The 24,269-nt window shown below is 41.2% G+C and overlaps 1 protein-coding gene across 6 annotated transcripts in view; it reads right to left on the bottom strand.

The window, feature by feature from the left end:
- The window catches only part of CDK8 (cyclin dependent kinase 8), a 108,320-nt gene that overhangs the window by 62,827 nt on the left and 21,224 nt on the right, over nucleotides 1-24,269 (bottom strand). For 3 of the 6 annotated variants that reach the window (XM_025209086.1, XM_025209087.1, XM_025209089.1), the window contains one exon: nucleotides 8,855-8,930. In XM_025209086.1, coding sequence (XP_025064871.1) covers nucleotides 8,855-8,930 — 76 coding nt within the window. Of the gene's footprint in view, nucleotides 1-8,854; nucleotides 8,931-24,269 lie in introns of those variants that run through there. The other 3 variants (XM_025209091.1, XM_025209090.1, XM_025209088.1) reach the window with 3 other exon arrangements.

The following is a 24,269-nucleotide window of genomic DNA, read 5'->3' as shown; positions in this document are numbered from 1 at the left end:
TGCCAGTGGGAGAGGGGATTTAAAACCTCCTCCCCACCACCACCTGAGCCTGCCAGCCCATGCTCCCCACCCCCTCTGCTTCAGCAGGGAAAAGTTTGGCAGGAGCTGCTCCCCCTCCCCAACCCATGCAGACCCAGCTACAGTCCCCAACCAGGTTTCCCCCCAACCCCATCAGCCAGCCCTCCCTGCTCTGGTTAGAGAACAGAGGGGTGGGGGCAGCCCTGCTCTCTGGAGCAGACAGCACAGCACAGCCCAGGGCTGCAAAGTATGCTGGGGGACTGTGATTTAACTTGAACCTGGATGGGGTCTGGGACAGAAATTTCATAAACTGGTTTGACCTAAATCAGTTAAGTCTGATACTATATTCAACCAGGTGCATCTTAAACCAGTTTCAGTCATTTTGAAACTGGTTTATGTGCATTGAACTTCTGTCCTGTTAAATATTTAAACCAGTTTCTGATCACTCAAACTGGTTTATTTGTACCTTCTGTCCCAAACCTGTGTGTAGCATGCAGCAGACTGGGGAGGGAGCAGGGAACACAGCAGCAGACAAGGCAGGGATCAGAACACAGAGCAACTGATCAGGCAGGGCAAAGGGATCAGTGTTGTGCTTGGGGAGAGTATGGGGCTTACCTTATGGCATGCCTGTCACAAAGGTTGGCTCCCAGTAATCTAAACCATTGTTTGTGGTCTTTGAGCATGACATTGTACATTTGGTTGCACAATGGGAATTATCCAAACCCTGCTTTTCTTAAACTTAAGCATCTGTATCAGCCCACTGCAATGGGGCCGCCTTCAAGTTGAGGCCTAATAGACCAGCTGCCTTCAACTACATCCTCTGTAATCCCAGAAGATACTTGTGTGAGCCAGGGACTCCAAAAGGTGGGCAGGGCAGGCACCCGAGTGTAGAAGAATGCCTAGCAATGGACTGTCTCTTCTCCCCAGCACAGCTACTACCATCAACTGAGAAGAGTGTAAGAATGGAGTGGAAAAAAAGGGAGATCTCAGCTATCTATGGCTTCCCTATGTTTCTGTGGTAACCCCAATGCAGATTAGGGCTGTCTCAGGAGCTGGTTTAGCTTGTATCTTTGAATGTAGGCACATAAAATTAATATGTTGGAAACTGAAGGCAGGGATTTACAGTACATCAGCTACCTTGCAGTAACTGCCTGTAGACACAGTCTTACTCCAGATAAGTAAAGACTAACCCAGCCTATCTATCAATAAAAGAGCTAGGTGAAGAACAAAAATTTCCCACATGTATTTCTGCCCAACCGCAGTAGTCAGGACCATCCAAAACCCAAGCTAATTCAAAGATCTGTTTCACTGCAAAGCAAAAATGTACACTAAATTTCCTAACAGCAAACTATTCCTCACCTGCCAAAGATAAGCACCAATATTTGAAACTGTTTCAGACCAATTATACTTTGATAGGTAGATATGTGCCTTTTTGGATGGTTTTATGATGCTGTGCTTCACCTACGTAGCATTCTTTGTCCGATCAGACTAGAACATGGACAGACCGTATATATTTACAGAACAGGAATTATGTCCATTGAGGGCCCCCTCCCCCATGATAAACTCTGTAGTAGTTATTATACATGCATGTTGCCAAAAGAAATTTAACAAAATAAAAGGGCAGTAATATAAAAAAAAGCATCATGAAAATATTACATAGGAAATAAAAGGACAAAAGACCATCTCATGCCAGAACCATTTGCTGGTAAGAGCAAATGGAAACGGTGTTAGACAACAAAGTGAAAAGCAAACAACAAGAAGTCTGCTAATGGGAAAGGAGGCAGGAACTGTGATGTATGCTTGGACAATGTGTTGTACATTGTGGATGCTCCTGGTAACAATATTATTTTGTTACACCTGTTTCAAAGCCAAGACCATTAGAGGGTCATCTCGTTATTTTACTTCTTCACATAGGGTTTTTTCAGAAGAGCTTGCCTGAAAACATACTGACAATGTAACGAATTTCAAAGCAAGATCAACTGATGGGATGGTACTAGTCTACACCCCCCCGCACCCAACCAACACGTTGTCTTGACAGTTCCTTTACTCTAAGCACTTTGGAGTGTCACCTATTACAATTTTCTGCAAAAACATCCTCTAAAAGAAGTGGAAGAGTTTTCTTCAATTACGGTCAGTAAGGGGTGGGGGAGAGTGGAGAGGGGGCAGCACTGGCGTGTCCTAGTTTTGAGCTGACTTACACCATCTCAAACAAGTCACTCACTCCCTCTGCAACTGTCTTCCAATTTGTTGTATACCTGGCTCATACAGCTGATGAGAAGTCCAGTTCTTTTATACACCTATAATAGTTTTCCCATCCTTAGGTAAACTGTATTATTAGAAATTAGTTTGTACATTCAAAAGTTAAAGCAAACCAGGATTTTTCTTTAGTTTCGTTTGTCCCCCTACTTCTCACCCATATTAAAGATTAAATAAAGCTTAACAAAAAGAGAGTTAGAATCAGAGAGAGAGCCCTGTATATTCCTAAATAATACAAAGAACAATATGCAAACAGGTTACAACAGACCAATTCAGCCACAATTCAGTGAAAGAGGGTTTTACACGTGTTACCATGTTACATAATTGGGGCAGAAGAGAAAAAGAAATATGGACATAGTATAACACTGACATTGTATTTTTATTAAGATGGTTATTTCAAATAACAGAATTAATGTCACATAGTAAGCACTGAATGTACCATATCAAAATGAGAATAAGTTGGCTTATTTGCAACAAAATCTGTTTAGTCAAGATCCTAAAATTCTAGTAGAAAGTAATAAAATGCAAAAAATGCTCATGCTTAAGCTTGTAAAGGATAAAACAAGTTGTTGGGCTCCTGCAAGAAGCAACTCAAGTCACGTTTTAACTCAGAACTTCAGTTCACAGCCCTACCCTGTATCCAGAGGCCCACAGTAATTCTGAGCTTATCTCAGTTATATGGGTCTAATAGAGCTACTTGAAGGGTATGCTGAAAGCATTAAAATATTGTTAAGATAACTCGCCTGAAACTGAAATTTAGTGTCCAATACAAAAGGAGGTCATTCTAGCATTTCTCTGGTATTGACAACTCAATTCAAAAACAAAAAAATAATTTCAAAACTTATTCTTTCCAGGTGAAAAGCTATCTAGATGGCCAAAATACAAAACATCTGAACTACCAAGAAAATAAGTTTTAAAAAGGAAATTAATGACACATGCAATTCACATCTTCCTATTTCCTCCAAATACTGCAGTGCCCATAAATGCATCTAATAAGGTTCTCTAGAAAAAGCTATTTTTAATTAAGGCTGGCAGTTATTAATCCTACCCTGAAAATTCAGTACAATTATACCAAAGGCTTCTTTTTTAATTAGATTTACACAGATGGCAACTTACAGCATAGTATTACTGATTAGTGTTAGTCTGCTGGCATTTCTTTCTTCATATACATGCAAACAAAATTGATGAGAACAATGTAAATAGACAAGATGGAGGGAAACCAGAAATTCCAACTCTAGCCTCGCTATATACAACATACCCTCTCTAATTCTATATTTGTTTTGTGTTTACACACACTTTACCATTTTTTAAAACTACTACTAGTTTTAAAAGGACGGAAACAATGCAGCTTTCAAAAAAAGTCTGTAACGTTGCATTTAAGAAAGCATAACAAAGGATATTAACATTATGAAATCAAGCACACCAAAGTTAATACCAGTATTAAGGTTGCTAAGGAAACCCTAATTCAGCCCCTCTTGTGCATATGCATTATAATGCAATCTTTAATTACATGATCACATACTAGTTTTCCCTATTGGACTATTGTCTCATTTAGAGCACAAGATGGTTGGTGCTCTGAGAATGAATCAGTGTAAGGCAGCTGATGACTGATTCCTGCCCTCGGTTGTTACAGAAGCTGGAAGGTGTAAAGCAAATGAAACAGGTAACTGCAGAAAGGAAGACTGTTTCATGGGTAAGGCAGCTGAATGCTGCCTTAGAAAACTGGATTCTTTCACCACATTGTTCTAGAGACAATCTTCTGATCATCTGAGAACCTTAAAACAGAAATTCTATAATGCGTAAATCATACTGACACCCCAACCCGATCCTTTAGGATAATCCATTAATGTGTTAGCCACATGATTTAATGCAGAGCTGTCCAACAGATCTACTGAGTTACTAGTAGCTGTAGTAGGTTGTTACTCTGTACGGACCAGTCAAAGAGAAAGGAGAGGACAGATATACTTTCACAGTAGGTTTCACAGCTATTGACCAACAGATATGAGAAGACTGAATATATCTGGGTTAAAAGAAAAGTTCTGTACAGGAAAGCACTCACACAGGGATGGGCAAAATATGGCTCACAGGCCAGACCCAGGTCACCAACGGATTTTAGCCAGCCAGTGGCAGGTCCCTTGGGACCACCTAACCAAGTTGTGGCATGGTGCCCCAGCAGCAGCAGGTCCTTTCAGCTTCCACTGCCAGTGTTATGCCACTGCCGGACCCTGCCCTACTGCCCAGGCACCGCAGCCTGTCCACCTTGCACTCAATGCCAGGGATGCCAGATGGAGTGGGTGGGCAGGGTCCCCATGGAGAACAGCCTGGGACTCAAGCAGACAGGGCATGCTCAGTTGGGATGCCACAGGCAGGCAGAGTGACATCTGGGAGCAGGATGGGCAGGTAGGTGGGGCTGGAGCCAGGGCCAGAATTATAAGGCGGTATCAGTGCAGGGATGGGGCCTGGGGCAGAGCCATGATCCACTTTGCCTACATGTCCCTGCAATGGGTGCCAGTTCTGTGGGCAGGGCTGTGCCAGAAGCGGATCACATCTCTGCCCAAGGCCCCACGCTGTTACCACCCTGCAATCCCGGCCCTAGCCCCACCTGCCCATCCTGATCCCAAATGCCACTTTCCGCCCACCCATCCCATGCACGCAGCCAAGTGTGCCCTGCACACAGGGTCCCAGGCTAGTTTCAATGGAGACCCCAGAGCTGGGAATCGCTAGGCAGTGACAGTGAAGGGCTGGGCCCCAGGTAAGAGCCACTTAGGGAGTCATGGTGAGCTGTTGTGGGCTGAATGGTGGGATATTCTGACTCGACCCAGCATGGTGGTGGGAAGGAGGTCAGGGGGTGGAAATGCTGACCCAGCCCACAACTCACCAAAACTCCCTAAGTGGACCTCCAGCTCAAATAATTGCCCAGCCCTGCTCTAGTGATTCTAGATCAGTGGTTCTCAACCTTTTTGGACAAGAGACAACCCTCGCTGAACTAGAGCAACACTTCCATGTTTTTTGTGAACTCAGTGGCACCCAATTTCAAAAACTAATTGCAGTGCTTACCTCCTTGCAGAGAGGCTGGACAGTGGGGGGGGGGAATCACCCAAGGAGGGGCAAGCCTGAGCCTGTGCTTATCTGCTTAATTTACCTGCTCATCTCCTCACACCTCCCAGCACACTTCAAAAAAATCTGGTGACACCCCAAGTTTAAGAACCATTATTATAGATCCTTCTGCCTTCGTACTCCTAGCATGTCTGATTCCCACTTGTTCCCAGACTCCTGGATCCTATTGTGTGCCCTTTCTACTGCTCTGGAACACCTCATTCTGTTGCCCCTTCTTCCAACCCCTTCCTTACACACGTACTTTTTCTCACCTCTGTATTCCAGTATTTCTGCCTTTTTCTGGTCACCGGGTCCTTGAAGTATGGAGCAGAGACAAAGCATAGCCTCCCTGTAACCTACAGCTCCCACATCTAGCACTCTATTAGTCCCTAGCAGTGAAGAATAGTTGCACAAAGTCCTGCTCATCCCTGGGACAGAGCATACTAAGCATAGATGGAGAATTTGGCAGCCAAACTCTAAAATCTTTACTGATCAGATGCAAACATTCAGAGGGTAACTTCAATGGCACAGTAGAAAGTAAAGTCCTGGCACCAAGTAAAATCCTCCCAAGCTAACTGCCCACTCCAAATCATGGATTCACTAGAACATAATGAAGCTGTTGTAAGAATTGTTTTTAACAGATGTGAGTTACTTTCCCCTTTTTTCTCTCTGAACTGGCTGGAGTATTTTAGATTAATCTTTAAAAAAATTCAGCCTGAGGCAGGTACTGTGCATGGAAAGTTTTAGCCAAAGTGGTTACAATTCATCTAATTTACAAGCAACTGACAATAATCTTAAAAATGTGTAATATTTGGAAACCTTACCTCCTGACAGTGACTAGGAGCACAACAGTTTAGAATACAAACATAAGTTTCCATAATCATGGAAACTTAATTTAAACTGGAAAAAAACCTAACAGAAGGAAGTTCTTTTTCACACAACACATTAACTGAAGTGTGAAATTCATTGCCAGAAAATCATGGAAGCTGACAATTTAGCCAGATTCAAAAGGGGATTGGACAAATACTTGAAGGAAAGGTGCATCAGTAGCTACTGAACATGGGTATTAAGGATACAGACCCTTAATCACAATTTCCTAGACATTAAATGCTGGAGGCTGTAAGTAAGGGGTGAACAGTGGAAAAAACACTTCATTCTCCCTTTCAGCATGCTTTCTGCCACTGTAAGACAGAGGATACTGGGCAAGATGGACGTATGGTCTGACCCAATAGATGGCAGTCCTTATGTTCTAGGACCCTCCTTTACTTATTCTTCTTGAAAGTCACTACAGACATAAAAATGTTATTTAATGCCAAGTCTCTCATTAAAATACCATTTTTCATTAGAAAACTGCGTATCTTTAAGAAACTCTCTCTTTTCAATAGGTTTCACATCTCCACTTAATTCTGCAGAAGACTTATTATAGCAACAGACTCAGAAAACAAAAAAGGCACACACCCAAGAGGTTTACACATTAACAGCAAGATTTTCAGAAGCAATTAGTGCTTTGGGAGGGAACTTACTGTCTGTGTACTGAATTCAAGAGTTGATCACTCACTCTTTGGACAACAGCCCCTTTCAGGTATCTAGCTCAAAAAAAAGCTAGTCACTTCATAAAGTGTTCACTTTAATCTAAAATACCAATTTTTGGTAATAAATAAAAAGTATTTTTAAAAAATTAAGCAATATTTTAAAACATTTTTGCTAGTAATTCTAGTGTAATTGCATATTAGCTGAAAAAAAACTATGTTTCTGACCATTAAGAAGCCATATTGGTAATAAAAGCGCATAAACATGACCTTGAACAAAGCATTTTTGAGTTTATGCTGTGGGTAGCAGTTACTGATATTTTAACCAAAAAAAGAAAACAACATATGTAAGAGCACTGTTAAATCAAAATTGTGATAAGAAAATACTTCTAATGATTTCATTTGCACAAACTGCAACTAGAGAGCTGACAGATACAAGAGATAATTTTCAATATTCTACATGAGGAATAGATACTTTCCAGAAGCTGGAAAGTACTGAAACATACCATTTTAACAACATAGGCAATGGAGCCGACTTCTTTATACAAAGTATTAGGAAAAACACTCCATAAAGATAATATGTAAAAGGCAATCAGAAGTACACTGAATCAAATATATTCATTCCCTTGTTTTTGGCATCTGCTAACATATTTTGGAGACTGCTTGTTTTGAAATTTCCCCTCGTAATGGGATAGCTGCACATTACATTTCGGAGAACACTTTTGAAGTGGGGAAAAAGGAAAAGAAGAAAATATTAATACAGAGAAAAATATCAACATTTTTATTTCAGATACTGATTAATATTTAATCACAAATATATCAGAGTTTACAAAAATAGGTTTATTTTTAAGAAACAAAAAGTATCTCTGTGATATTAAATTTACAACAGCCAAGTTACTTTAAGGCCTGAGTTTACTATATTATAAAATATTTACTTTAAATAAATCTGAAGTAGTACATAAAACTGATGCAATTATTTTAAAGAAAGTCAGACCAAACTGCTTGAAGTTGCTGGATATATATTTGGAACCAGAGGCTGATGTGGTAAGCCAGTTTATAACATAGGAACAGAACGATTATTTTCCTCATCTTCATTCAATGATTAGTTTGCTCAAAGTTAAGAAACCAATTGGAAGTTTAAAGACAGAGGTTTGTTTTCTTCTTCCAATCAATGAAAGCTAGATGTATATAAAGCTAGATCTCACCCATGCATCAGAGCAGTATAACCAAAACCAAGTAATCAAATTAACTTAATACAAATAGTCCCTTTTTTAACAAGTCATTCTTAAAAGCAAAGCATGTTTGGATACATTTATTTTTCTTTTATATCCAGCACATGCTGTTCTATTTAATTTTTTTTTTATTTAACATTTTGTACACTTAACCAAAATTCATTTCCTATCCAACAGAGCTTGACACAAAGGTAAAAACTTAATAATCATTCTCTAAAAAAAGAATCATTCATCATTTGGTAACATAATAAAGATGCAAAAATGAATCCAAGTAAATGCATGTTAAACAATATCACTAATACATATATGAACATAGAGAAAGCTGTATGTTGATGTGCCTCTGCTAAGTGGATGCTGCTCGCTCGCTCTCTCTCTCTCTTCAGTTAACAAAGGCAGCGCAACATATTTAACATTTACCAACCAATAATTTTTTTGGAAAAAAGTAAAAAAACAAATACATGCCAACATTAAACTCAGCTATTTAAATCACCGATTTAAAAATAATGCATGCAATCATACCATTCAACTGAAGAAAAACAAGTTGTTTTTAAAGCAAGAAGTTAAAAAGTTTAAGTCTTTAAGGACTAGGGGCTACTTTAAATCTCAGAATGTAAACATTACTTTCCAGATTCAGAAAAGCGGATAACTCTCATGAACTCAGACGCATTCATCCAATCAGTTAATAAAATCTTATTGCTAGTAAAAAGTTCTAATATTACTTACTGCTATTTCTCTGCATGCAGACATAGAAATTCCAGTACCTTCTATTTGTTTTAAAGCATAATCTTTATCATCTTTCCTGTGAAAGAAGAAAAGAAGTTTTTAAAAAAAATGCACTGTGAAATAATAGTGAACTTCTCAGCACTATTCAGATAACAGTGTATAATCAATTCAGTCTCTGCATCTTGCATTCTTTTTATTGTTTGATAGTTTTTAATTGACAGTTACCTTAAAAACAAGTGCTAGGCTATACAAACAAGCAACACCTGAGCTGATAAACTAACATTAAAGTAACAGTTGTCATTACATAAAGAATTTTTAAGTTCTTGTAAATGCAATGACTTCAAATATAGTTATATTTAAATTCATCACCATCCTTTTCTACAATTTGGGGCACAAACAACTTATCAGAGCAACAACCTATGGCCCACAGAGCCAATGGATCCAACCCACCAAACCAGGGCTTTGCCCATGCTGCATGGTGAGGAGCTTTGCCTGTGCTGTGCCTTAGATAGGCAGGGAGAGAAACAATAGTGGTGACCAGGTCCTAGCACCCGTCTGCCTCACATGCAAGCTATGCCATCCCAGCCTGCTGCAGAAAAACATTGCTGACTGCTGTATTGAAAGATAAAATTACAAATACATCATCTTACTACTCTGAAACACAGTAACTCTCCATTACATTTTAAAACAAATCATGAACACCCTGAATAGCCCAAAAACTGCATCTATGAAGCCTACCTACCCCTTCCTCTAAACCTCAAACTCATTCAATACTGAAAATGGGTTTCTACCAGCTTAACAATTTTGATTGGTAAGAGCCCACTGTAAAATTTTAGACCACAGGCCTAAAAGCTACTGTGTGCCATTAGTAAGGGGGATACATTTGAAAGTGGAGCTTGGGAGATTTATATTTACTGTTAGTGTCTGCAGCTAACAGGGGAAAGGCAGGGGGAAGGGGAATCCTTGACCTCTGAGAACCCAGGTCTTCAGAGGCCTACAGCACCAAGTCCCTACTGTGTCAAGAACATGTTTTGGATTAGCAGCCACAGAATTTCTAGGGGGTGTAGCTATTTAAGAAAAAAGTTGAAAATTGAGAGTTAACAAATCATTAGCGTGAAGATATTTAAATGTGAGGCAAAAATGTCTGCACCATCACAGCAACAAATCACCACCACCTTTTAAAAAAGTATAATGAAAAACGAAGAAAAAAACAAACCAACAAGTTTCCTGAGGTTTCGGGGTTTCGTGTATTAAGAGCATTGAAATATGGGCCAAAGTGCCTTCTATATTGGCTTGGATGTAGGTTACCTGGCACTGTGTCAGAGACATTTTGCAAATTAACAGGAAAGAAGATCAATGGACAAATGGTCAACAGAAACACAAAGCAGCATCTTACAGAAAGGAAAAACAAAATCAGCACCCTCAAAGTGAACCGAAAAAACAGTTTATAACCCACTTCTACAGCAGAGGCAATACAAGCTCTGGGAGACTCAAAAACCACAGACCAACTACACTTCTTTTTCCTGAGTTGAGACCACTTTGCACTCACACCAGAGGAAAAAGGGAGGAAAGAAACTGGCAGATCACTCTTCAGCCTAATAGCCTATAAAGGGTGTCAATTGGGGACCTAATTTTCCTTCACTCAACAAACATCCTCATATTCTACAAATCATGGTAACTGTCTTCTGCAGTTCACAAACTGTTATCTTCAGTGCAATAAGAAATACCCTTTTTGGTAATGGGCAGCTGGCAGATTGATAAAATACGAGGAGCTTAATTAGATTTACTGCTGTTGGAACCTAGACATGTTGAGTAGAATCATAATGGCACAAAATGTAGAGTCAGTCTAAGTCACATGAAGAGGACTAACTTTAAAATTTATTTTAATTAGTTTGGAAGCTACTTTGAACACATTCTCATAAAGAGCAAATAAATGCACCCAAAAAACCACTAACTGTATATTAACCTCTAATTTTGTTCTCTTGGCATCTTGATTCAGTAAGTACCATGCTATCTAGGCTAAGTAAAGACATTAAAAGACCCAAGCCTGAATTGATTCAATCTTTGCAGGTTAGTCTAACCTGCACAGATTGGATTGGCAAGTGAATAGACATTCACTTTTGAGTCTGGAAATGCAGGCACATGCCTGCAGAGAGGGGGCATGGGCAGGCCCAGAGAGCCTGAGTATGATGCGGGGTATGAGTTTAAACCCTGACCCTGGCCTGCAGGGACTCCAGCCAGGATGTGCCTGACATGAAGGAGGGGGAAAGTGGGGGGAGGAGCATGGCCAAACCCTGGCCCTGGCCAGACATGGACTCAGCATGGCACCCTAAAGCAAAAGGGGCAGGAAGGGGGTTTATTCTCCCCTCCCTCCTCTCCCCCTCCCCAGGGACCCCAGGAAGGGTCTGCCTGGCTGGGGCAGAGCAGCCCCTATCAGGGTCCCTTCTCACTTCTCCAGAGGCAGGGGTGGATGCATGGCTAGACGCCAGTCCAGCATGGCCCCTGAAAGCAAAGGGGGCAAGGAAGGGATTTAATTCCCCCTCCATCCTCTCCCCCACCTGGGGACCGCAGCTGGGGTCTGCCAGCCCCTGCCACCACCTCTGCTGCTCGCCCCCAGTGTAGCTCTGCTCACCCCACTCCCACCCACAGCGCAGCCCCCCATTGGGAAGAAGCTTGCATTCCCCAGGACACGACGACAGGGGCTACGTCCCTGTCAGGGTCCCCACCCACCTTCAACTCTCCAGTGGCATAGGTGGGGGCCTGGCCAGATGCTGGCTAGTATGGCCCCCTGAGGTGAAGGGGGCAGGGAGGGGTTTTATTCCCTGTTAAACAGACCCATTAAATACAAGATGAATGTTTCAGTGTTTCATATTAAAAGCCTAGTGTTCACAGTATCATAGTTTAGAAGAATAAATTATTCTGCATCTGGGGAGAAAGAACCAGCAGCATACCTACAGGCTGAAGAACTCCCTTCTCGTCAGCACAGAGGCAGAAAAGGATCTTGGAATCACTACTGATTCCAAGATGAACATGGGCCGCCAATGTGGGGACGCAGTCAGGAAACCTCACCTTGTCATGCATCCACACATGCATCACGACCAGGTCCAAGGAGGTGATCCTCCCCCTCTATATGACATTGGTCAGGCCACAGTTGGAGTACTGCGTCCAGTTCTGGGCGCCACATTTCAGGAGGGATGTGGACAACATTGAGATATCAGGAGGCACAGTCAGGGTGGCTAGGATCTGGAACCAACTTCCAAGGGAAGTGGTGCTTGCTCCTACCCTTGGGATCTTTAAAGGAGACTAGACAGACACCTTGCTGGGGTCGTTTGACCCCAGCATTCTTTCTTGCCCATGGCAGGGGGTTGGACTTGATGATCTGCTCAGGTCCCTTCCAACCCTACCAACTATGAAACTATTATCAAGATCTCAGTATATAAGAACACTCAACTACTACGTGCCCAACCAATTACTAAAAAAAGACTATATGCTATATTGGGTGTTTATCTTAAAAAGAGTATTTTACAAGTTAACAGAAGCTCATAGAAATTAGTCACAAAAATTAGTGGCAAGGGAACACTAAGAGACACTGAAAAGCCAAGGATAGTTTACTTGTGCAAGTACGGACATGATAAAAGCACATACAATAATTTGTACATGGAAGGTAGATCAATTCTGTTCTTCCTCCACATAAAATTTAAGAAAGCCTCAACGAAATTAAAGAGGTAAGAAACAAAAATCATCTCAGTAAGAAAATAATCTCACATAGTAGACTGCCATCTGGAAACAAGATCCTTTATGCAAAATGTCAAGTAAACCAAGTATGGGCAGTACTATTATGTTCATCTATATTCAAAATATTAAGTAACAATGCAGATAAAGGTCATAGATGCTAGTAAAATGCAGCAACTTGTGTACTAGTTAGCACAGTATATTAACTGTGCTTCCATTTTTTCTTGATTGCTTTAACTATCTGAGTGCAGAATACAAAGTATATTGAAAATATTTTGTAGACATAAATAACCTGAAAAGTATTCCTAAAGCATATCATCTAATGAAAGTAATTATAATTAAAAAAGGGCAAAGAAAAAAAAACAAGTTAATATGCAAAGGCATAAAGGAAGATGGAAACTTACTCAAGAAGCCTAATAATATTAAAATAACCTGTTAAAGATTTAATTAAGATAGCTCTTCATTTACAAAACTCATGAAGGATGAAAACTGTACGTTTGTTTAAGGAGCACCAAGTTGTATAGTTTAACACCAATCCCCAAGATGTTCTCCAGCATTCATGGTCCATCTTGTAGGGAGTACCTACTTCAGATGGTGGTAAGCATCCTCAACTTCTATACAAGACACTGAAAGCCAACACTACCTAAGTATTGAGCACCTCCAGGAATTCCTTAGCACAAGGGTTTTCAAAGAGCCACCGGTCAAGAAGCAATGAGTCTCTCAGCCAGTCAACAAGGTGGGGTTGGGGGTGGGGCCCTGCACAGTGGCAAATCCAGGAGTGCCAGTGGTGAAACCCGAAGTGGCCCTGCTTCTCCGCGCCGCTGCCGTGTACCCCCTGGGGCCTTCCCAAGTACCCCTAGTTGACACCCCCTGCCTTACTTGGTAAAAATCAAACCTTTGAAGAGAAGTTTCTTGTGAATAGATTGTCTTCATACATATACATATAAAAAAGAATATCCAACGAAAAGCCTGATTGAGAACCCAACACTATACATGACCTCCTTTATTCAAATTATCTAATCAATTTGAAATTGGTTAAGCAATAAGATAGGAGAGAGAAAATGTACACCTGATGCTTCAGAAGCAGCAATTAACATGCATGGTTACTTCAACTAAAAATGCATGTTAAATTACATTAAGAAGTTCCACTGGAATTCATTTTAATTGATTGTAGTTTAAGGTAGCTTCTTAAAACAAAGAATCATGTGACGCATTTGCAACTATCTATCTGAGAGAAAAAGATTCCACTGTCTTAAACCCAAAGAGAATTCATTTTTCATTTCCCTCTGAAGTGTCTACTCTATAGCAACAAATGAAGCTTTTAATTGTTGATAGAGCATACTCTCCTAAAGAATAGAAACAAATCGTGATGTATAGAAGGCCAACATTCTATTCTACATTCTGCCTTCAAATATACCGTTAATAGTACTAGAATTAAAACACGTTGAAAAATAACCATTAAATTAATGCCAAAGTAATTTAGTCTCAGCAATATTCATTCAAAGTTCTCTGTACAATTTGCTACTCTAACTTTAATTTTACTTGTCCAGTTATTTGTGAATTTCTGCAAGGGCGCACCTTAGCTTTGTATGATTAACTGAGACTTATGCAGCACAACCCCCTCTAACTGTATAACCAGTGGAAGTCAATTTCATTATTAAATGTTAAATATTAATAAGCACAATAGCTAAATTAGGATTTACAGTAAACTGTAATATTCAGATATGTGAGGGAAACAGACAAGAAAAAAAATCCAATAGCTTGGCTCTTCTAAATGCTGGAAAGCACTTTGAATAAAGGAACTAGAGGGAAATTAAATGATTTATTTATAGGCATTATCACAATAGCATTTCTGTCCTCAAGATTAAATCTTAGCTACGATGATGAAAAAGTTAATGCAGATTAAACTGCAGCATTCATACTAATTTTCCCAAGTGGTATGTTGATATTAAGGCCTTGTCTACACTTAGCAACTCTACTGCCAGAAATTTCTGGCAAGAGACAGCAGCTGCCACCAGCAAACAGCTGGAATGTGTTCAGATCCATGCACTTCTGTTGCCTCCAAAAGTCTCCATCACTGCAGTTGTGCCAATACCAGAAAGGGCACCCAAAAAAGGCATCAGCTGCTGAAGGAGACACACTAGCCAACATAACGCATGGAAGTGTTCACAAATTTCTTTTGCCAGATGCCAGCAGAAAACTTCTTTCAGAGAAGTAGGCAGTAACAAGAAGAGATTCTGCCACCCCAGAGGAGCTCTGAAAGTAGTCACAAGTATGGTTTTACCTGCAGAACCCAAGTTCTGTCACCAAGGATTTCATAATGTAAACCAAGTTTAAATATCTAAAAGTCACTGCATTTTAGGTGTGTGTTTAAACATGAACAGAGATAGGGAACCTGCCGAGAGACGAAGTAGCGGCACATTAGAAAGAATGAAAGGTGTCTTGAAGTAACATTCAAAGCAGTGAACATTTGGCTTTTCCACTTTTTGGTGCCCCCAAGGCACAGCAACAATCTTCAGTATGCTGAAAAGTAAACTAAGAGTGTAACTAGGAATTTCAAAGTTTTGGCCTAACATTCATGTATAAGCCAAGTTCCTATGTGCTATGGCACTTACTGAAGAGTTGGAAGAGGAGTAATGGACTACATCAAACTTGCTATGCTGATCACAGAACTACAAGAAGTCTTCAGTCCAAAATCCCATTTTGGAACTATTTATTTTATTTACATGCAAGATTTATATGCTGCATTTCCCCCTAAATGAACACCTTGCTGCGCTAGATGAACACCTTGCTGGGGTCGTTTGACCCCAGTGCTTTTTCCTGCCATGGCAGGGGGTCGGACTTGATGATCCGTCAAGGTCCCTTCCGACCCTACATACTATGAGACTATGAAACTAAAGGGCTCGAGAAGCTAGAGCAGGGGTAGGCAATTATTTCGACTGGTGGGCCACTTAACCAGTTTTGGTGAGCTCTTGGTGGTTGCGCACATAAAAATCTTTCAACAGATATCATTTTAACAAATTATAGATAAAAATCAAACCACACACTAAAAATCAAACATCAGCCATAACATTTTAATTTTATTTCAAACAATAATTTTTGTCCTGATTTATGGTTTTTTAATAGTATGTAGAGAGATGATTGCATAATAACTCAAAATAAAGTCTTGCTCTTGCATATGGGGGAGGGGTACTTGTGTGTGCGGAGAGCTAGTCGTGAGCTAGGTCCTGGGAGCCAGCTTGGGGAGAGGGGGCAGGGGGGACATGCAGGCACTGCAGTGGAGCTGCAGTCCATTCCCCCCATCCGGAGTAGCTGCTTCTGCTGCAGCTGCAGCCACTGCCTAGTATTGTTTGGCTTCTTCCCCCCACCTCCAGAAGCAACTCCTCCTCCTCCAGCCCCTACTGCATCACTCCAGGCAGCAGACAGTGCAGGGAAGTGGTGGCAGCACATGGTCAGCCAGGCAGGGGGGAAGCTGCAGCCAGGTGGCTCCTACCCTAGGCGCACAGGAGTCCAGCTCTAGCTCCTGGCCACTTTTCACCCACTTGACCACTGACAGGTGGCTGCTCATTGCACCGGGAAGCTGTGCATGCTCACTGGGGACAGGGCTGAGGCAATGCCATTGGTGGGCATGGGACATATGTGGGTGGAATTGTGGTACAGGCTGCCCCAGGTGGGAGAAGGCAAGGCTCAGCAACATACAGAGCGCCACGGTGGCAGCCGTGGGCTGGATATAGTCAACTGGTGGGCTGGATCTGGCCCACAGGCTGTATTTTGCCCACCCCAGAGCTTAGTGAAATATAGATGCATATTTAAGAAAGGAACCTCAGAAAGTCTCCAAGTGCTAGCATATGGTTCACTCCAACACTGTGACAGCATTCTAAGAAAAAAATTTACTGGACATGTACTTCTGGCTTATGGGACTTCCCAGGAAGGGGAGTTTGAGCCTTAGAACACTAGAACTGTATTCTATTTTATACAGGTTCTCAAATCACTGATCACCATAGTATCAACCACCTAGCAGAGCATTACCAACATGACTAATCAATCATATGCGTGCTCTCTCATCCTCTCCACAGAGGTTAAGAGGAAGAATGGCCAAAGGAAAAGGCCTCCATTTGCATGAGGAAGAAGAGCAATAAAAAACAAACCAGCGTGAACGAGGTTACAAATCTGATTCTCCTTAAAAAGCCACCACTGTTCAGAACAAAGCCGCAATTAAAAGTACTGCTCTGCTAACAGACAAGCTTTTTTGGGTAGATGTGATACCTTTTATTAGACCAACTGAGTAGTTGGAAAAAAGTTCTTTGTAAGCTATCGGGCATAAGCACCCTTCTTCAAGCACAGGGAGTCTCTGCTGTTCTGAGATCTCCTACTAACAAGAAAGAATTATGTTTTAAAGGGAGAGGGGGGAATCACAGGCAGTTAGCACAACTAACTGGGGCATTCTAACAGAAGGAAAAACAGGGATGCTTACAGTTTTTAGAGATGCTTACAGCTTTATAAGGAAAGAGCAGCTGCTTTTATATACATAAAGGCTCTTGTTTAATATTTGTGCAAGTATTTAAGGAAGTTAAAAATTAAAAACAGAAGGAAACATGGACTTATGGCCTAAAGTTTTGAATGCAATAAAAAATTAAATATCCTATAAAGGCAAGATTCTAATCGGCTGTTAGCCCTGCTACTAGAACTTGGGGGGAGGAGGGGGGTATTAGTAACATTCAAGTCTTTCCTGTGCGAGGTCAATTAGTCCCCACCAAGATCCAAATAATCTTTAAATAAGAAAAAATATTTTTTAAATATATTTTATGCTCGTTGAAGACCGACAGGTGGACTGCACTGGTTGCTTTGGTAACTGATCCCCCTGGCAAAGATCTTCATGTTCTAACACTTGAAGCAGGGGTGTCAAATGCATCTGACCTTGGATGAGGGGCACAGAGTCACTCTGTGGGTTAAATCAGGTCTGCAGGCTAGAGCAGGACCACAGACTAGCCTCACATGCTGGATCGAGCCCACAGCTGGAGCTACATGCACCACAAAAAACTTGTTTCTTCTCACATACTTTCTGGACCATCACAACCACAACACTCCCAACCCTACCAATAAACAACCAGCCCTTCCCAAAGTCCAGGGTCATGAAATGGGCACTGGGCATGAAGTGATTGCCAAAAGCTATAGACCACTTTAGACCTAACAGAAAGGCATGTAATTTATGCCTTCTCTTTCAGGCAAGTTGATTCTGCTCACTTAAAATGCAATCCCAGCAGCCCCCCTCCTTTGAAAAAAAGAAAGTTTCATTGGGAGAGTCACCATTGATAGCAGCTATGGCATTATAACAAGTGGAAATATAGTTATCTGACTCTTCAGTGTCATAAACAAATATCTATTTCACATTATAAGATATGGGCTATACCCTCTTCTGGTTGTAGCTAGCAATTCATTCTGAGTTTTGTGTACCCGAAACCCCCGAGTACCCCCTCTTCTGCCTTGTACAAGTTAAAAGCAAACAGAACAGCAGATGCTATTGGAAGCAAGCATCAGACGACACTTTTCAGCAATCAAATATGCTATCAGATAAAAGTATCATCAACTTTCATAGCAGTGTTTTCTAAAGAAATACCTCTTTATAATCAGACCAAAGCTGCTTTTACTTCATAAGAATTGCTCTAAGCAACATTCTATGTCCTCAACATTGAAGTTTATCTATAAACAGTCATTGCAAGCATGACCCTTCTCTCTACATGCCATTGGAAACCATACATACAAAGTAATGTATACTTGTTTCAATGTCACAGGTAGTCTGGAACAACTGTAGGCAGAAGGAAACATTTAAAAAAAAAATCCTCTCATTTTTAACACTTAGCAATTTATCGGATACATTATTTACTTTTAAGCATAATAATACTGTCACTAACAGGTGGTAATAGAAAAGTTAAGTTTTGCTAGTTCATTACTCAAAGAAAAACCTAGTTCAAAGATGAAAATATTTGTACAACAGAGTTATTATCCCACTGTGCTGCATTATAAACATATCACAATCTTAAAAATGAATAATACCTATAGAAGGCAACCAGGATGCATAGAAGAGATATTATATCTTTATTAGACCAACAAGATTTTTGCAAAAAATGTCTTTAATTGCAAGCTTTGGGGCACAAACGCCCTTCATCAGGCATTGGAGAAAAGATTGTAAAAGTTCTCCTGGGTAGAAATGAAAGTTCATATTTCATAGGATTTCACACAGGAGTCAATACATGGAAAACTCCTCTAGGCAGTCAGTTTATAGCTGGTATGGAGCCTTTGGATTTTGAGCTTACAATCTTTTATCTACTATGCATCCTGATTGCCTGTTCTTCTAGACCAATACGGTTACAACCTGGATACCCAATACCTATAGAAGGAATTAAACTATCTTCAATAATCAAGTAACTTCTCATCTGTTCTCAGCTTCTTTTACTTAAGTCTGAGAATTTCTTTTTTTGGTACATTTTACTCCTCAAGCATTTATGCATGCAATCCAATTTCCTCTGACTTTCCATTTACCTTTACTATGCATAAACTGTGGTGTCAATCATGACCCTTCACTCTTCTTCCTGTACATTTTGTTACAAGCCTGCTTTACACCACCTGTCCAACACCTCATGAATATACCCCCACTGTTGTCTCCTGGTGAAATGCTCCTTCAAATAATCATTGTGTCATCATACCACATCTGCCTTTTCCATGACCTCCCCAAATTCCATTCCCCTAGGGGTGGCCAACATGCGGCTCTTCAGAAGTTAACATGCGTCTCCTTGAATCCTTGCCCAAACACACACTGAACCGAATCTTTGCACAAGCACACAGTGACCAGCTTCCATTTGGCCACTGTGTGCTCGTGCAAAGATTCAAGGAGACGCATATTAACTTCTGAAGAGCTGCATGTGGCTCCAGAACCACAAGTTTGCCACCCCTGCCCTAGACTCCAGCATGCACAAAATGCCACTCCCCACAGTTGCGAAGAGGCAAAGTAGCAGGACTGCATTATTATTCCCTTAATTATCTGTGGCCTTTGGCACCCTATAAAAACACAAAACAAAGAGTTTAAAAACTAAGAGGCTCACAGAAGAAAAGATTCAATTGAACAATCTAGAAAGGAAGAAACAGTCTCTCTCAACCGAAAGTCATTTCTCGTGATTGTAAAAACAAGTGGTGAAGGGGAAAGGGGACAAGAAATTGGTGTTTTGTTTAATTAACACAAAGTTTTCACATATTGAGATCAGCATGGAGATTGAAGTGTGAGAGTGTTAAACAGAACACTGGAGACATAACATGGAAAAATGCACCATGGGCAGTCACCTTTCATCCCTCCTCTAGTCTCCTACTACCTTTCTGGATTTCGGACACAGGAACAGAGCAGAGCAGTGCCAGGTAGTGCCATGGAGTACAAGGCATTCTGCAAAACAGTTCTCTAGACTGACAGTACAGTTTGCTACTGCTGGAGAAAACCCTCCCCCCACACTTTTTTTTTTTTTTTTTTTTTTTTGCAGGCAAAGCCAATGTGGGGGTGGGGAGAATAATGCTAAATTCGGCAGCAAAAAAAAAAAAAAAAAAAAAAAAAATGGGGGTCAGTTTTTCCCCCAACAGCAGCAAATTCCACTGCTGCTCTACAAAACTACCATTCCCAGAACACCTTGTGCTCTATGACACACACTGCCTGCGCCAGTAATGTGCATCATAAGAGCAGACAACAAAGCTGATAGACAGCAAGCAGCAGAAGCAACTAGTGCCCAGTACCCTGGAGGGGTGCCCCCACCCCTGTCCTTCTGGTGCCTTTCCTTAGAAAATTTATATAGGCTATCCCTTAAACTGAAAAATAAAAATGAGCTAGCTTATGCAACAGTTTTAAAGTAATTTTGCTTTTGGCTGTTATACAGTTATGTAAAAATAAAATGAGTTTCAGTACCATGTACACAACCTTGGGCTCCACAAGTAAGTAGCATTATATATTTTTGTACTTATTTTTAAAAATTCCATCCAAAACCTTAAAGGTCCTACAGTGGTATGATAATCAACATTACTTGCTTGTTAAAAAGCAAACGTATCAGGTATAAATGAAGTATGGGGTTTGAAGATGACAGTAAATCTTTGGAGGGAAAAAAATAATCTAGAAAGTAAAATTCTAAGCTGGAAAAAAAAACAACCCCAAACCCAAAATCGACCATAGACCCAATACAAAAAATACTCCTGTAAATAAAATAGCAAAAAAAGTACTAAGGACTGAATAAAACAAGTCCATTCCTGCCCCCAAATTAACTCATCATCCAAGGTCCCAATCCCTGAAATCTGATCTGTACAAATTAAAATTTACAGCTGCAAAGGCTCACTGACTGTAGTCTTGTCCCTACAGATCAGTTTTTAAATTTTAAAGAAAAAGCAGAAAAAGGAAGTAGTATGATACACAGACAGGGCAAAAATAAATGAGACGGTAAAATCTGCAAAACGACAACGAGTTATTTGGGTTACTCAACATCAGGAGGGCTGTGAGGAATTTCAAAGTAACCTAAACCAGGAAAAACTGAACTAGAACTCATCTCACAAGGTTCTAAACCATTGGCAGCCAACCCCATTACCAGGGTGCCACAAATTAAATTCAGCTCCCTCCACCCCCTTAATGCCTCAGAGGTGCTCCTGATAAAGTTTGTGCCCTGGGATGCTGGAATGTAGGAAGGGAGACTCCAGCCTCTGGCTGCAGCTGTGCAGAGTTGGGGCAGGACACTGCTGCAAAAGGAAGTATCCCTCCCAAAGAACCAAGTTAACCCTTTCTTGGGCCTCAAACTGCACAGTTTCATGCGACAAGAAAGCCCTGAATTTGGAGGCAGTTACAGGGCCAGGGAAGGGTTGGCTCTTGGCAGTAACACCTTCTCCTAATCTGCTCCAGCACTCTGCTCTCTGGCCTCTGAGGCTCCAGGGCTCCCATCGCACACAGCAGCTGCGCATGGCACATGCACCACAGATTGGCCACCCCTGTCCTAAACTAAGTTGATCAGCTTGGGAAAAGGCATACTCTTAGGGTTACCATATATCCAGGTTTTCCCAGACATGTCCTCTTTTTGGATCCTCCCATCTCCACATGGGCATATTTTTTTTTTTTTTTTAAATCAAAAGTGAGCAAGTGTCCAGGATTTTGGTCAGCTCTGCTCCAAAGTTTTTCCTGGCACTTCGCAGCTTGCCCTAGCAAGGAGCTACTTGGGGCTGGGAGGAGTGCAAATGGAGGTAGGGCACATACTCTGGCTTAACTTGAACCAGCAAGGGATCTGGGACAGAAGTTTCAGAAACCAGTTTGACCCAAATCAGTTAAGTCTGATACTACATTCAACCAGGTTTATCTTAAACCAGTTTTAGTCATTTTGAAACTGGTTTATGTGCACTGAACTTCTGTTCTGTTACAGGTTTAAACCAGTTTCTGATTATTTTAAACCTCATAGGTTTATGTGCAACTTCTGTCTCTACCCTTGTGTATAATTAGTATAGCTGTCCCAGACCAGATCCTTCATATGGTGCATCTCAAGTAGGGCCAAGGAGGTGATCCTCCCCCTCTACGCGACACTGGTCAGGCCACAGCTGGAGTACTATGTCCAGTTCTGGGCACCCCACTTCAAGAGGGATGTGGACAACATTGAGTGGGTCCAGAGGAGGGCCACCCGCATGATCCGGGGACAGCAGGGCAGACCCTACAATGAGAGGCTACGGGACCTGAACCTGTTCAGCCTTCACAAGAGAAGGCTGAGGGGGGACCTTGTGACTGTCTATAAACTCACTAAGGGGGGACCAGAAGGGTTTGGGGGAGACCTTGTTTCCCCCAGCGCCCCCCGGGATAACAAGAAATAACGGCCACAAGTTGTTGGAGAGTAGGCTCAGATTAGACATCCATAGGAACTACTTCACAGTTAGGGCGGCTAGGATCTGGAACCAACTTCCAAGGCAAGTGGTGCTGGCTCCTACTCTGGGGGGTCTTTAAGAAGCGGCTCGATGCCTACCTGACTGGGGTCACTTGAGCCCAGTTTCCCTCCTGCCCAGGCAGGGGGTTGGACTTGAAGATCTACAAGGTCCCTTCCGACCCTACTTCTATGATTCTATGTTATATACCCTTCTTTACAAAACATATTAGAAAATTGTGCCTTTTGGTATGAAGGATGGTAAAGGACTAGGCTACTTGTTTTCCACTGGTCAATAAATGAAAAAGCTGAATCAAATGCGCATTGCTTAAAAGGGAAACAAAATAAAATAACAAAAGCTGATCATCTTCATTCAAATTTCTAAGAAACAGGTACACAAGGTTCCTTGGGTGAATTTGATATCTTTTATTAGACCAACCCAAATGGTTGGAGAATGGTTATTAAGCAAGCTTTCAGGTTCAAAAACCCTTCGTCAGGCTAAGGAAGCTTCGGCAGTTGGTGTAAGAAACAGGTATTTTGTTTGCTCATTTGGAATTCAAAGGTGTACGTGATTGTGGTCTGATTTTCCTCAGAGTTGTTGACAGATATTTACATGTCAGTCATTTTTATTCTTAAGGGGAACAAGCCAATAAACCTCCATGAGAAGAAATTCAGACTTCAACCTCTTGCATTGTCTTCTGACTATGTAATCTTACCAAGCAGTATAAGAGTGCTGCAAGGCCTACAAACAACAGGGTGGATTAAGGAGATAGTTACATCTTTAATGATGAACTCCCATTTGTTTAATAGTAGGCACTTGTGTCCTGATTTTTTTTTAGCCGACTGCATAGGTAACAATCCAAAAGTCTGAATGAGAAATGAAAGCAGCTTTAAAACAGCTATGAAAGTTTAATTACTATAAATTGCTTACTGCTATAGAAATAACAATTTCAGAATTTGAATAACAAATTCAAAACAGTCTGCATAGCAATAAAAAGGTTCTTACTTGCATTAAAATCAAGCTTACCAGAAAGCAGAATAGACAAAACAAAATTATGCTGGAAATGCTGCAAAAATCAAATCCTCACTTATGGAAACATGGAAGGCAGAAGAACAAATTCAAAGGAGATAAAATGCAGACAGCAAACACATTCATCCCATGGCATGAAAGCAAAATCCCTCAATTAAAATAGTATTCTTGCAAATAACTAGATTTTAAACAAATACACTAGGTTAGGATTTGTGTGGATTTTTTTTTTTTTTTAAAGTATACCTTTTTAGGTACCCACTTCTCAACACTCCTCATAGGTTAGACCAGGGCTCTCCAACTTCTGAGTGGCTACAGGCCATATCACCCCTTCGCCACATCCTCTGTGGGCCACACTGGTATGTCAGTAGGGGCACAGCAGGAAGTGGAAGCTGAACAAAGGACGAGAGAAGTGAGCTATGTAACAGGCAATGGAGGGAGGCAGTGACGGCTGGGGAAGCAGTGCCTGATTCATGGGGCAAAGCAGAGAGAGCTGAGGATGTAAGTAGGCTGCATGTTGCTTGCAGACTGTTAGTTGGACAGCCCTGGCTTAGATCAACTCATGTCAAATCCTGGCATCTTCAACTTTTTTTGCTCCTCCCTTCTTTGAGACATGGCAGAGCACCAGGATAGGCCATCTTAACGTGCTGCAAAAACTGTCATCTACACAGACAGGCCCTGGCATAGGCAGGTGTCAGCAGAGCTAGACCCACTCTGCTACACTGCTGAAAAGCGCTACTGG

Source organism: Alligator sinensis, unplaced genomic scaffold (assembly GCF_000455745.1).
Source record: "Alligator sinensis unplaced genomic scaffold, ASM45574v1 scaffold84_1, whole genome shotgun sequence".
Taxonomy (NCBI): Eukaryota; Metazoa; Chordata; order Crocodylia; family Alligatoridae; genus Alligator; species Alligator sinensis.
Note: the sequence above shows the minus strand (reverse complement) of the source record. Positions and strands in the feature narration are given on the sequence as shown.